We start from the raw sequence: 14,110 nt of genomic DNA, 5'->3' as shown, positions 1-14,110 counted from the left end.
TTTTGGGGAACCCGTTAATAGCACTCGTGGGTGCAAGGGATGTCCACGTCGTCTTGCAGGATGAGAGGAGCTGCAGAAGTGACAGCCATGGTTGGCATGCTCAGGTGCCAGGGTTCCACTCGCATCCCCGGGTTGGGAGTGTTAGCTCCTCTTTCGACGATTTGCGAAACTCCACTTCATACATGGGTGCTCCTGGGGAACAAGGGTCTGTGAAATCTCGAGCCAGCACTTTCTATGGCGGATCCGTAGACCGGTCAGAAAAGCGCCCTCTGATCTTCGAGCATGCAGCACCGCAAGCGACAAATGGGTGGTCCGCCAAAACATCTCCAGGCCAAAAGGTTTTGTTTCCAGAGTCCGAGACGAGACGGTGCTGGAATTTTCCACAGGAACCCACCGAATCAATGGGGTAGTCCCTTGTTGAGAATCGCGGCAGAAGTTGATTTGACTGAGAGAGTTAGCCACATACATACTCCGTAGTAGGTCATCGAATATTGTTTTTATGATACATCACTTTGTCTCACCTAGATTGCGGATCCAGATCACCCAATCCACAGCCCATCCCGCGTTAACCGGCTATGATTGGGTGCTAAAAGTACGGCTGAAAATACCATGAATCAGCTCTCTCCTTCTGGCACGGCAGCTCAGGACTGAAGGATGAGGTGCTGCTCGAAGATGTCGAACAGTCGAAGAGTCACTCGAGCCAATATGTGTCGGTTTCCTTGACACAAGGTCTTTGGTGTCCCCGGCGCCCTCCTTCCCCTCTTCCTTCATGCAACCGATGCAAGCCTTCAAGAATGCAATCTTCACAACTACGTCCCTTGACCGAAGCTGCCGCGGCTGGTGACATGGAGGAAGTTAATCGCCTTCTGGTCGACTCGGCTGCCATCAACATCCATGACTCCGTGGTCCAGGACAAATTCTACGCAATGCGTACTGCGGTAGAGAAGGACTATCGATGGATCGTCTATCTTCTCCTAGCAAGAGGCGTGAAACCCTCCCCATTCGACTTCTGCACGGCCGTGAAGAATCGCTCGTACACGATCCTCGAGCTCATGTTGCACAATGGCTTCGATATCAACGCAGCCTACCGAGATGAATACCCTCCATTCTGGGCGTAAGTTGTCTCTCCCTGTCCATCTCGCTTTGACAGTGCTCTGACACGAAGTAGCGATGCCCTCAATGACTCGGAGATGGTCCGCTGGCTCGTTCAGCGCGGCGCCGATCCTAACGTCCCCTCTATATACGGCATCACACCTTTCACCATGGCTGTCCAATCCGCTTCCCGCCAGACTATCAAACTCCTTCTCGAGCTTGGTGCGTCAGTCCAACATGGCTACCCTCTACATTCTGCAGTTTGGAACAACCGTGAAGACGAGGTCGTCGAGCTCCTTTTGACCAATGGCGCATCGCCTAATACCATCGAGTTCAAAGGGCAACCGAGAGCATACTATGACGTGGTCACTGCCGTCGGAACACCGCTCCATGTGGCCTATCGTGTTGGCAATCACAGACTGGTCCGACTTCTCCTCGAGTATGGCGCGGACCCAAACATTCGGGATGCGCGAGGCATGCTTCCAATCCAGGTTCACAAACTCAGTGCCTCAATGTGATGAAGAAGCACGTCGTTGGCTCCCAACAACAAGCGACCACCAAGGTCAGGCGCGGCGCGAATTCCGGCCCTCGACGCCAGAAGGAAGAGAAACACCCCGTTTACGCACACCGCATTGCGTAAATGTGGGAAAGGGCTTCGGAGGATTGACGAAAACCAGAATGGTGAATGAATAATTCAGCCCGGATGCAATTTTCGGATTGTCAGGTTCGACGTTGGCAAGAATTCCCCAGACCTACTGTTAGCTGTGGAAGTACCGCTTGGTCCAGACCCCGGCGGCGGATATGGAGGAGTACGGAGTTCGCTTTGACTATGACGGCGATATGGACCAAAATGGTGTCCGATACTAAAGGATGGGACGGCAATATGGACATCTGATGATTGGGGACGCTTGGTGCGTTCAGACTGTCTTTCAAGATTTCGAGCTGCCTGACTACTATATTGTTTGTACCTTTGAAACTGGTTCAGTGCTCTCTATGTTGTTTATTACCCCCTACATTTGATGCAGCTGCCTAATATCCTTGAAGATAGTTTCGTCCCTGGCCGCCATCAGTGCAGAAATGGTCAATTGCCAATGACAACCGGGGTTTAGCACTGGACGGTTTTCTGAATCGACAACTTGAGCGTAGCAGACCTTTCACAATGCCTGGCGTGTATTCATTTGAACGAATTGGAAAGTGGACTGCACAAGTGAATCAAAACAGCAAGGCATCATGAGGGCATCATGAGGCTAGTGAGGCGCACACCAGCCATAGAAGACCAGCCAAGCCTGCTACTCCAAAGCTTAGCCTACACTCTTTATTGCATCAGCAACGTCGAGAATCCCTTGCCCATCCAAAAGGATTGTCTTATCTCATCAGAAAGGTGTTTCCGCGGCTTGAGGGGCGAAGTGTGTGGCTCCATCATTCAACGCCATGAAAATATGCCCCAGAGGGGAATGCTCTCATCCGCGGCTACCGGTGCCAGTATGCCGTGCGAATTACCTCTCCTCAGAGGACACATCACACTAGATCAGGCCCTCGACAGGATGATAACATATCGCTCAAATCGGCTATCGACAGCAACGACAAGCGTTCTGGAGATACCTGTCCAAGCAGAAGACCGAAATTGAGGCCATCGTCTCATTTCACCTTAGCGTCAATGAATGTCGAGCGGTTGACGAGGGGACTTGGCTATCTGGCAGCTTCAATGTCTGTATCCCTGTTTACATCCGTCCGCCTTCTGAAGTACGTACGGTGTTTGTCAGGGTACCATTGCCGTATAAAGTCGGAGAGAGAAACTGCCCTGGCAATGTCGATGAGAAGCTTCGGTGTGAGGTTGCCTTGTATATCTGGATACAACAAAATTGTCCAGACATACCGATTCCTCCTCTCTTTGGCTTTGGATTCCCCAACGGCCGGATCGTAAGTCTGATGCTTTGCAAGTAGTGCGGATTCAAGCTGACACTGTTTCTTAGTTCACGGTACCCGAGAATGTTCCCCGAATCTCTCGACTGATGTGGTATGCGAAGCAGACCTTGTTTTCGTGGCTTCGAATACCTACTCCCAGCCGATATATCCAGCGACAGTCTGTCGATACCTTGAAGACCGGTTATATTATTATAGGCGAGGTTTCAAAGGGAGAAATGCTCTCAATCTGTTGGGATTCTTTCCGCCACGACATCGCTGGTCGTTCGAACGTTTTTCACGACTTGGCTCGGATTACTCTTTCATTCAACAAAACTCCTCTTCCTCGTATCGGCTCTTTAACCTTCGATGACCAAGCATGTATCACCCTGACCAACCGTCCATTGACACTACACCTCCAGTCCTTGGAAAACGAAGGCATTCCTGCCGCTATCGACCGGAAATCTACCTATTCAGCAGTGGAGCCCTATGTTCTTGACCTCTTGACGTGTCATGATCATCGCATTCACTATCAACCCAACTCAATCCATGATTCAGACGATGGTGAACAGCAATTGGCGGCTTTGACTATGATGCGTGCTACTCTTCATCATTTCATTCATCCGGAATATCGGCACGGGCCCTTTGTCTTTACTCTCACAGATCTACATCCGAGTAATATATACGTGGACGAAGACTGTCACATTACTTCTCTGATCGACTTGGAGTGGGCCTGTTCGCTGCCTATTGAATTCCAGGGCCCGCCTTTTTGGCTTTCAGGGCGAGCTGTCGGAGCTCGAGCACGGAGAGCCCCTTGACACCTTCAGCCAGATCGCGAGCGAATACCTGTACGCGTTTGAGCAAGAAGAGAGACAAATGTCGGGAAACGCCTTGTATCAAACGCCCGTCATGAGAAAGTGTTGGGAGATTGGAAGCTTCTGGTACTTTTATCCCGTAAACAGTCCCAAAGGCCTATATTCACTCTTCAACGAATATATCCAACGATTGTTCTGTCCGGACCATTGCAGCATGCGGATCTTCGACCAAATAGTGGCTCCATACTGGAGTGTGAATGCAGCGGATGTGACAAAGGCAAAGATCGATGAAGAGAAAAGGTACAAAAATCGGTTGAGAGGGGCTTTTTTTTGCTGAGCAACCATCTAATGGCGACTTACTCTACGGAGATGACGTGAAGCAGCATATCGAACAGCAGCAGCGATGAAAGTCGATCCACATTGCACCTTCACAGGCTCCCTCCTAGGGCCTGTTCGTCCTCAAGGCCACCATTCAGGGGCAAATCATTTTAGCCATTGGCGCCAGGAGCTCGTCCAACATTTCCCTCCGTCATTTCTTGGTCTTTCCACCTCGTCTCTTCCTGGGTTCCTGGCCAGAAGACAGAACCTGGCCACCGGCTGCTTGGGCGCCATCCGTAATCCTTTGGGAAGGAAGGATAGTATCATCAGCTACTCTCTTTCCCCTTGCCCTCTGGGCCTCTTCTCCCGAGGTTTGCACCGCTAATTGCTGCCGATTGTGGTGTCTCACTTTCAGATCTCTGGTAACTTTCCGTGTTAACACGAGTCCGTTTTTCTGAAAAGACGGACTTGCCGTTCAGATGCCCAGAAACCTGGCGGGTAGTCAGGTTCGTCTAGACGTCGCGAAGACACCTCAAGAGTGTAGGAAAGCAGCGAGGCCTACGCCTGAGAGCCTCTTTCAATGCCATTCACTAATCGCCACCAGGAATCAGCGCCCAGCCTCTGAAACTCCTGGATTGTCCAATCAACGGCAATGTCGGACTCGAACCCTTGTTGGCAGAAAGATTGTTGAGCGTCTTCCCCTGCAGGTTTCGATAGTCCGTCTAATCCTCGTCGCTTGAGTTATGCACCAAACTCATATAGTCGGCGAACTCAGCGGGCAGGTCGCCACAATGTTCGGTCACGTTGACCATCGGCCTGATCTCCAAGCCGCGAGATATTCGGACCCAGGGATAGAAACTTTGAGACCCGACCATGAGTTTCCCATGCCTGCAAATACGCCACCCAGCAACCCTAGAGCCTCCCAAGTCGTCGCGATGAGACGCATAGAGAGGTTTCACATAGGGCGGATGCGGTCAAAATCTGCTCGTGTCAAATTCACGCTACCCCATCAGCCATTTTCATCAGAACCATCAGAAGGAAAATGGTTCTGAATCCCAGCTTTCTCTGCAGGATCCGCAGCCGCAGTCAATTCGATCCTTGATATTTTGGACCAGTTCTCGGGTAGTCGTGAACAGTTGGGAATGTTGTCAGCAGCATACGACTTACAAGGTCCACGGCCGCATCCGAGCGGATCTCTTCCTTTATGCCACAAGCTGTAATGAGCGATTGGGGCAATACAAAATCTTTCGGCCTTGAGTCTGCCGGAGAACGGATGGGGACCATTCATGCTGAGCCATGTCATTTGGGGAGCAAATGCTCCCGCTTGCCGGGGGTTGCAATGAAAACAGCTTGTGCGCCAGGAGTACAGTTTGTTCGACGACCCTTTAGCATTCTTTGAAGCTCAGTGAGGGCCAAATACCCCTTAGTGGCGTTCCTTCAAGTTTCTCCATGATGATGTACTCAGCTCCCTACGGCTTAGACACTGTTGAGAACCATCTATACGCTCTGGGGACCAGTGCTTGATTCAGCAGTAGGCATTCTATCATTGCCATTTTGCGGGGCGACGGTGTAGTACGTAGGAACTGTGGGTGGATAGGGAAGTCGAGCATTCCAGAGGCGAGCTCAACTAGCATCATCACCATCATGGAGGAAGCCGTACACGTCCATATGCCGCGCCGCATGATTGCTAGGGTGGATTTTATGAGAGGCTTACGCATCTTCATGGTATGGCGACAGCTTAGAGCGTTAGTGGTACGCCCATGTTGGTCTTAGAGGCATTACAAGCAATCAAGTCATGCATTGAGCCCTTTTTAACAATGAACAGCCAAACCCAAATCAGCCAGCTACGGAATGGGGGTCGTATATGTGCAGTGGTCTTTTACGGCGCCATGCAAGCCCGTGGCGTTGGCATTCTCCAGCCCTTCGAGCCGCAATCAGTCATTCCACCTTCCACTAGCCTCGCTAGCACTTCTTCCAGCACTTTTCGGCTTCACCAACAAAACTCAGGTTGCTCGTCCCTCAGGTTCCCCGCCAGGCCCCTCGATCAAGCAAAGAACTAGATGACTTTCGCACCCGTGACCCCATCCGCTATCATGCCATTGCCGGCTAGTCACTCGCCCTTCAACTTGTCCTGCGTGACCGTAAAGGCTTCCTGGAGTAGAGTCTGCTCCTCCTTGACGTGGCTGGCCTTCAGACCTGTCGCGACCGAGGCACTCGGATCTCGACCCGCGTACATGACATGGCGCCTGTTATGATGCTCGGTCTCATTCAACAACGTCTCAATACGGGGCTGGACGAAACTCCAAGCGCCGGCATTGAGCGGCTCCTCTTGACACCACACGATGGTCTTCGCATTCTTGTAGCTGTCCAAGTTCTCCTTGAGTTGCTGCCAGGGGAAGGGGTTGAGTTGCTCAATACGCGTGATGGCGGTGTTCTTGAAGCCCTTGTCGGCGCGGTGCTTGTACAATGCAGCGTACACCTGGCCGGTACAGATGACCACGCGATCGATCTCGTCGGGTTCGGCAATCGCTTTACCGTGTTCTGGGTCTGGGATGATCCATTGGAAGTGTGAATCACCTGTGAAGTCCTCAATGTCAGAGCGGGCCAGGGGATGGCGCAGCAATGATTTGGAGAAGAAGATGATCAGTGCTGGATTCTGTTAGCTACGTCTCGCAAGAGAGGTCTGGAGACTCACGTTTCCTGAATTGTCGGTTCATTTGTCGGCGGAGGATGTGGAAGTAGTTGGATGGAGTGGTCATGTAGGCGACCTGCATGTTGCAATCTTGATGTTGTCGGTCAAGTTTGTCCGGCGACGGGAACACTCTTGGCTCTTCATTGCAGAGTTGGAGATATCGTTCCATACGACCGGAAGAGTGTTCTGGTCCTTGGCCGTCGTAACCGTGAGGTAAAGAGCAGACAAGACCAGATCGTTGCAACCACTTGACTTCTCCAGATGCAATGAACTGATCGATGATACATTGGGCATTGTTGGCGAAATCACCAAACTGGGCCTCCCACATGACGAGAGCATTGGGGGACGAGAGGGAGTAGCCATATTCGAATCCGAGTACGCCGAACTCACTGAGCGAAGAGTTGGAGATCGAAAAGGCTCCTTGCTCCTTGGCCAGGTTGCTCAGAGGTGTCCATGTCCGTTCGGTCTCCTGGTCGTGCAGGACGGCGTGACGTTGGGAGAAAGTACCACGTTCCACATCCTGACCAGAGACACGAACATGGTGACCCTCCAGGCAAAGAGTACCGAATGCAAGAGCCTCTGCAGTAGCCCAGTCAATGTTCTTGCCCTCCTCGACAGCCTTCTTTCTGCCGGCAAGAATACGCTTGAGGTTGCGATGGACGGTAAAGCCTTCCGGCGCACCACCAATCTTGTTTCCGATTTCTTGTAGGGTTTCAGTGGGCACGCCGGTTGGAGGGTGAGGAAGAACTTCGGTCGCAAGCTCCTTTGGTGATTTGAACCCGTTCCAGGCGGAGGTCAACCATTCCTTGCCAGTCGGCTGGTAGTCTTTGCTCCGATCAAAGCTGTCATTGAGCATACCCCACACCCATTTCTTGTGCTCCTCGATGTCCTCTTTGGTGAAGGTGCCTTCTTCCAAGAGCTTAGCGACGTACTTGTCAAGGACTGGCTTGATAGACTCGATGCGTTTGTACATGAGTGGCTGAGTGAAAGAAGGCTGATCAGTTTCGTTGTGGCCTTGTTTACGATAGCAGACGATGTCGATAACACAGTCTTTCTTGAAGTCGGCACGCCAATCAGCAGCTAGTTGACAGACGAAGTTAACGGCTTCAACATCGTCACCGTTGACGTGGAAGACAGGAGCATCGATGGCCTTTGCAATATCGGAGCAGTAAGGAGTGGATCGAGCAAATCGAGGGTCGGTAGTGAAACCGATCTGGTTGTTGACGATGATGTGGATGGTACCGCCGGTTGAGTACGCCGGCAGAGCGTAGAATCCGAGGGTTTCGTAAACGACGCCCTGAGCGGCAAAGGCGGCATCACCGTGAAGAAGAACGCCCATTGCCGTGAGGTGTTTCGTCTCGTCATTGTTGTAATGCTGAATGGCACGGGTCTTGCCCAACACAACTGGATCCTCAGCTTCCAAGTGAGACGGGTTGGCGACCAGCGAGAGTTGGACACGTTTGCCGGAAGGAGTCGGTCGCTCGAAATTCATACCCAAGTGATATTTCACATCGCCGGAACCCTCGTCATTGGCTTCGGTGCTGCCAGCAAATTCACTAAAGATGGATTCGTTGGGTTTGCGGACGACATTGCTCAACACGTTCAATCTGCCTCTGTGTGGCATTCCGATCACAATGTCTTTGATACCATAGTCGACACTTCGGTCGATCATGGCCTTCATACCAGGCACAAGAGACTCACAGCCTTCCAAACCGAAACGCTTGTCATTGGGGTATTTTGTGGCCAGGAAGGTTTCGAAGCTGGAACTCCAGATCAGGCGGTCGAGGATGCGTCGCTTGTCATCCACGGAATATCTGAAGGGTGTAGGAACCTCGATTCTGTTTCTGATCCAGTCGCATTGTTCTCGGTCTGGGATGTGAATGTACTCCACACCGTAGGAGCCGCAGTAGGTCTTTTCGCAGGCAGCAATGATGTCGCGAAGCTTCATTTGGTGTTTCGAATCCGTCGAGAATCGAGGAAGAATACCCGGGCCAAGTGTAAATTCTTGATCCAGGTCTGCCTCGGTGAATCCGTAGTGGTCCAACTCCAGTTCCTTGGGTCTGCGGTAACCGAACGCTTCGGCCTCTCCGCGGATGCCCAGCGGATCTGTCTTTGCTTTGTGGTGGCCTCTAGCCTGATATGCTCTTACGAGTAGCTGGACCTTCAAGTGTTTGCTGATGTCTTCTCCGCCTGCGGTGACTGCGCTCGGCGCAATGCTCGCTGCGCCCTCGGCTTGCGATAGGAGTCCCGGAGGAGGCTGGAACGCTCGAGAGACGGGCATATTGCCAGCCTCCATATTGTGGAAGTAGGCTTGCCATGAGACGTGGACAGAAGAGGGATCGTTTTTCCATGCCAAGTACATTTCATCGATGTAGTTGGCAGTGTTGCCCTGAAGAAAGGAGTCATTGGGATCCTGGCGAGCGGTTAGCTGCGTGAGATAGCTTGGATAGCTTGGACTCAAGCCGATTGAAACATACGACGCCTTTGTTTGACTCCTCAGCCGCCATGGCATAGCCCCTGCGCTGCAGTGAGCTGCGGGCCATGACGGCTAATGGTTTTCTCCCAGCGATGAGCGCATTCTGGCGGCTCCCTACGCAGGCGTGCGAGGCCGAAGAAGTAGAAAAGGATTTTGAAGCTTGCGCAGCTCTCAGGGAGAGCTTCCCGGCGGCACAACGATACATGATGTAGAAGGCGAGCTAATGATACAGCGAATGATCCATAGGAAATATACGAGATCGGAGAGGGACGGCAGCGACCACCAACGAAGGAGTGGAAAGGCGCTGGAGAAGGAGAAGGTTCTGTACACGGAGGTACAGCGAGGAAGTCCGGGACTTGAGTTGTTACGTAGGAAGGAAAAGTGAGTGACTGAATGTGAGTCTGAGTATGAACGAGGCGAGAAGGCTTGCTTTGCTGCTTTGACGCAGTCTGGGACGATGCTAAGGCGGCGATCCAATGAGGTCGCCTGCAATTGAGGCTTTTTCCGAAGATGCGGAGAGTGGACGGAATAATAATGAGCTTTGATGGATGATGGACTTTGATGGGCTTGACTTGGTTCGTCGCCGCGGCACTCGTCATCCGTCACCCAGCACCCATCACTCATCACTGGCAATAAACGCCCAGCCTTGGAGAGGGAATATTTGCTAGAAGCATCGCAGTACTCGATTTCTATGGGGTATCATGTCGTCGTCTGTATTGTACTTTTCTCTTCCGGAACAAAAACCAATGTCCAACAGGATCCGTTATACTGTGTATATCTCTCCAACGCTCAAATACGGGCTCCTGCTAAGATTTCTCGATCAACAACTTCTGCTCCACTTTCTTCATCAGTCCTCCTTCTTTCCAGTACCCAGCGCCCGTCTCTATCACGCGAATATGTAACACTCTCGGCGCCACTGCTGGTTCTGCTGTGACGCCCTTTTCTTCGGTCGCCGCCCATAGGTCCAGGCGAGGAAGGCATGTCCTCCTGCGATGTCACGACAAAGGGTTCCACCGATTTCTTGCGAGGTGTGTTCTGGGTCAACGTCGACCTGTCGGCTTCTTCCTCCTCTTCCTCCGATTCAGGTATACCTGCGGGCGACGACCGACCTTGCAGAGACGATGACATTCTTGCCGCATTGAGATCGCCTTGGGGGAATGTGTGATTCGAGAAGTGAGCCAGCGGCGAACTGACCGAGTTTCCAGCAGCCGAGCTGCTGATACTGGATGTGCTCCCTCCAAATGTCCGTCCACGGAGCTTCAACAACGCACTAAAACTCATGTCCTCGTCGAACCCAGGCGAGTCGAGTTCAAGTAGTTGAGCAATCCCTGGACTAGGCAGAGATTGCGCTGAAGCAGGCATCCCGCCTGGCAGGTGAAGAGATACTACTGAATTCCTGGTGCTCCATTCGCTCCGTTCCGTTATTGGTGTCAAACTAGGCTCTTGAAAATTCGCCTTGCCACTATGGCTGCGCTTGATGCCGTTGGAGCCGCGTTCGGCAAAATAGCCGCCAATGACAAGCTCGGAATTTCCTTTGAAATGAGAACGTGCATAGAATCCAAACTCACGACCATAGAAGCCTTCGTCGTCGTTTTCCAGTGCTTCTGCGTTGGCCTCGGCTATCATCGGGTCGTCGTCGAGATCGTCGTCAAAGGGAAAGCCATCATCTTCTGCAATGGCCGAGCTGACATTGTAGCTGAAGCGACTGTCGTCCGAGATGACCCCTCGCTGACTGGGCGACTGGGAGGTCTCGTCCGAACTCTGGCTGAAGCTCACTTTTCGGTCGAATTTTCCTTCCGACGCTGCTTGATTGGCAGCCAAGGCTAGGGCATCGTGGTAAGCCGCGAGATTGGTTTCGGTGAGACCAGCGACAGGATTCTGCTTCGCTGGAGGTGTCGATTCTGCCTGAGATGGCTCGAACGACGCTGGGGGCCCTTTCGCGCGGGTGCCACTGCCCCCCAAGGGTTCTGCATCAACAATGTCGTCCCAAGGATTAACGGTCTTGACTTCGCCGTCAGCACCAGCCAGATGCCGTGCGGCCTCAAGTTTACGGGCATTCTCCGCGGGGATATCACGAATTGTGCTTGTCTCATCGTCGAAAATTTGCTCATCAAACTCGCCGCTGGGAATATCAACATCCAGGTCGCCAAATTCGCCATCATCAAAGTATAGATCTTCATCGTCGAAAATCTGGCCTTGGGGACGTGATGTGTGCTGAGTCCGCCTCCCGGGCACTTCGGCTGCCGAGATACCCAGTCCGCCGAGGAGAGAAACTCGCTCGATCTCGATTGAATCCTTGCCGTCAGACTTTGGATGTCCGTGTTGAGAGGATTCTCTCGAATCGGCGATTCCGATCGGGAATCCTTCGTGGTCGCGTGGTGTTGGTTGAGATGCATTATTTGTGCTTGTCGGGCTGAATGTCAATGATTGTGGTGTGAAGTGGAATCCCTGCAGCGATCGCCTTTGCAGCTCCGTAGGCCGAGTTTCTGGTACCACAAGTTGCGACAGATCAGATGCTTCAGGCTGAGGAGGTCCATAGCGGGCCACAAGGGCGTTTGCTTCAGGGATGTCGTCCCCAAAGCCATCGTCTTCCTCATAGTTCGCATTGATCCCAGGAATCTTTTCTTCAAATCCATCATCTGCATCAAAGTCATAGTCTGCATAGTCATCGTCTTCTTCAGCACCAGGAGCAGTGATCTTCTTTGTCGCCTCGTGCTCCTTGTGCTTTTCCTCGAGCAGTCTTTCCTGAGCTGAGGACCCCAGATCTCCAAGCTGAAAGCTAAATCGTGATGAAGTGCTTGTCATGTGTTTAGGGAGTGCTGCAGCAGGCGGTGGATCAAACTTTGGTGAAGGTGTGCTCTTAGGCGGCGGTGTTGGCGGTGGGGGTGATGGCACCACCGGCGGTGGTGGCAGAGGTATGTTTTCTTTGTCTGAAGGTAGAGGTTTGAAATCGACGTCGGGCTGTGGAATGACAGCTGGAAGCCGCTTAGCAAATTCAGGAACGCTGTCGGGATCCTGCAGTTCATGTGCCATGTGCGAGGCATTGAAATTATGCAAGTATGCTGTCCGATCTGGCCGCAAAGACGGCCGATCATCCTGGAAGTGCTCCTTGAACATGGGACTGTGGTTGAGATTTGGAGTTCCATTTGTATACAGCCTTCCGCCTGGCGACTCGTAGATACAATTGGGATCTGCTGACCGTGGCGCTGGGGAGTCTGCGCCGCTTATATCATTCTGAGAGTACAACCTGCGGGTACGCGGAGCCGAGAAATCGTGCACAACCTTGCCTCTGATACTTGGGTCGAAGTCGTCTGGAAGTGCTGGCACGGAGAAGGTCTTGATACTGAGGTTGACATCCTCAAGCTTTTGGTTTTGCGACGATCGACGGCGAGCAAGCAAACTCATGGGGTTCAGTAAATTCAATCTGCTCTTCTTCCCTGCATGAAGCTTTCCATGAGGGGGCTCTTCAGTCGTAGGCCGGTCCATCACCGGCGAAGAAAAGCTGTGGTTGCGGAAACTGGGCGAGGACGCGCCGTCTCCAGGCCTTGGTGCTTGACGTTCCAATGATATTTTGTCTCTGATATCATTGGGACTGGTATTGTACGGCACAAGAGCAGGTCTCAAGGGGAGTTCAGTGTACTGACCGGCAGTGCTTAGAGCGGGATGCGGGAGGGTTGCATTCGCGTCCACGGCGTCGCTTGTGGCAGGACGGGCATTCTCGTCCGACGTACGATATCTCGGACGGCCATTATCTTCGGATAATCTTTGGTAATGTCTAGGCTCGAATGAGAAATTCTTCAAGGCGGGAGGCGCTGATGGCAAGGCTCGGAGATGTTCGTAGGCAGGAGAGGAGAGAGTGAGGTTGAGGTTGAGGGACGGGCTATCCGAGTCGTCGGTGCTCGACGCGGGTTCGGCAGGACTGAGAGCGTCGCTATATCTGTTCGGGCGGTCGACAAATCGTCGAGAAACCGAGGGAGAACTTGGCGAGACATGGTCAGACCTCCTCCTATGTCTTTGTAATGGCGGGCAGTTCGCCTTGCTGCTGTTCATCATGTCCGGTGTGTTGGGCTTGCCGCTGCGCAATGAGGAGGAGTCCGCTCAAGGGCAATCATTTCTCGATGGAGCTTTCATCGGATGACGAGGTTATTATAGGTTTGGTCGTATATCTGCGGACGATCCGAATAACGAGGATATGAAGATAGTGGTTCGATGGGCAGTCTATCCGATGGTCCTGTCTGAAATGGGGTGGTGCGATCTGGCAAAGGCGACCAACACAACGGTCGCAAGGCGGACTCGAGATCAAGGGGCTCGCTAGTGACTTTTTCGTGCTCAATGGAAAGGTCCGTAGGAAGCTCGATGCTGCAGCTTGTTTGTTGATGTGTAGCGGACAATGAGACGAGGGCAGTATCAAGATCCGATCCTCGCGATTTGCGACGTAAGTGACAGCCTCTCGACGACAGAAACGCATGTCGCAGCCGCCTTTCGGTTGAGAGACGATCAACCAATGAGACAAGCCCGCAACTCCGGTCTGGGTTGCTTTGCCGATCGGCAACCATCTCGCCATACAGGCTCACTAGGCTCACTAGCCTTTAGCTATGGGCACACCAGCTCTTGATTTAGTTAAAGCCAGCCAACTCCAGGCCCAGATTCAGGTCGCTCGAACCCCCAGAAAGAAGACACACAGCCTCGTCTTTTCAGTCTAGTCTTCGCCTACCTTCTGACATTGTGGAATATTGTCTAGTAAAGGACTTTGATGGTCACGAAACGAACAACGTGAAAAAGACGATGCGGAGCACTGAACCCGAAAGTCAACAG

General features: G+C 52.5%; 4 protein-coding genes across 4 annotated transcripts; 2 read left to right on the top strand and 2 right to left on the bottom strand.

Annotated features, from left to right (window-relative positions):
• Positions 1-794: 794 nt before the first annotated feature.
• On the top strand, positions 795-1,610 carry PV05_03202 (uncharacterized protein; the record flags this gene model as incomplete). The annotated part of the gene is made up of 2 exons (XM_013463833.1): positions 795-1,114; positions 1,169-1,610. 2 exons carry the CDS (start codon positions 795-797, stop codon positions 1,608-1,610), a joined length of 762 nt encoding a protein of 253 aa, XP_013319287.1.
• Positions 1,611-2,899: 1,289 nt separating this feature from the next.
• PV05_03201 (uncharacterized protein) lies at positions 2,900-3,105 on the top strand (the record flags this gene model as incomplete). Its single annotated transcript, XM_013463832.1, has 2 exons — positions 2,900-3,012; positions 3,066-3,105. The coding sequence occupies 2 exons, from the start codon at positions 2,900-2,902 to the stop codon at positions 3,103-3,105; spliced, it is 153 nt and encodes a 50-aa protein (XP_013319286.1).
• Positions 3,106-5,905: 2,800 nt separating this feature from the next.
• Positions 5,906-9,801, bottom strand: PV05_03200 (oxoglutarate dehydrogenase (succinyl-transferring), E1 component). The gene is made up of 3 exons (XM_013463831.1): positions 9,297-9,801; positions 6,823-9,232; positions 5,906-6,776 (listed from the first exon to the last, which is right to left on the bottom strand). Exons 1-3 carry the CDS (start codon positions 9,498-9,500, stop codon positions 6,238-6,240), a joined length of 3,153 nt encoding a protein of 1,050 aa, XP_013319285.1. The 5' UTR covers positions 9,501-9,801; the 3' UTR covers positions 5,906-6,237.
• A 165-nt stretch (positions 9,802-9,966) lies between these two features.
• Positions 9,967-13,735, bottom strand: PV05_03199 (uncharacterized protein). Its single transcript, XM_013463830.1, has one exon. It carries the CDS (start codon positions 13,346-13,348, stop codon positions 10,085-10,087), a length of 3,264 nt encoding a protein of 1,087 aa, XP_013319284.1. The 5' UTR covers positions 13,349-13,735; the 3' UTR covers positions 9,967-10,084.
• Between the last annotated feature and the right edge of the window lie 375 nt (positions 13,736-14,110).

Source organism: Exophiala xenobiotica (genome assembly GCF_000835505.1).
Source record: "Exophiala xenobiotica strain CBS 118157 unplaced genomic scaffold supercont1.2, whole genome shotgun sequence".
In the NCBI taxonomy this organism is placed as follows: domain Eukaryota; kingdom Fungi; phylum Ascomycota; class Eurotiomycetes; order Chaetothyriales; family Herpotrichiellaceae; genus Exophiala; species Exophiala xenobiotica.
The sequence above is the reverse complement of the archived record's forward strand: the minus strand, read 5'-3'. Positions and strand labels throughout refer to the sequence as shown.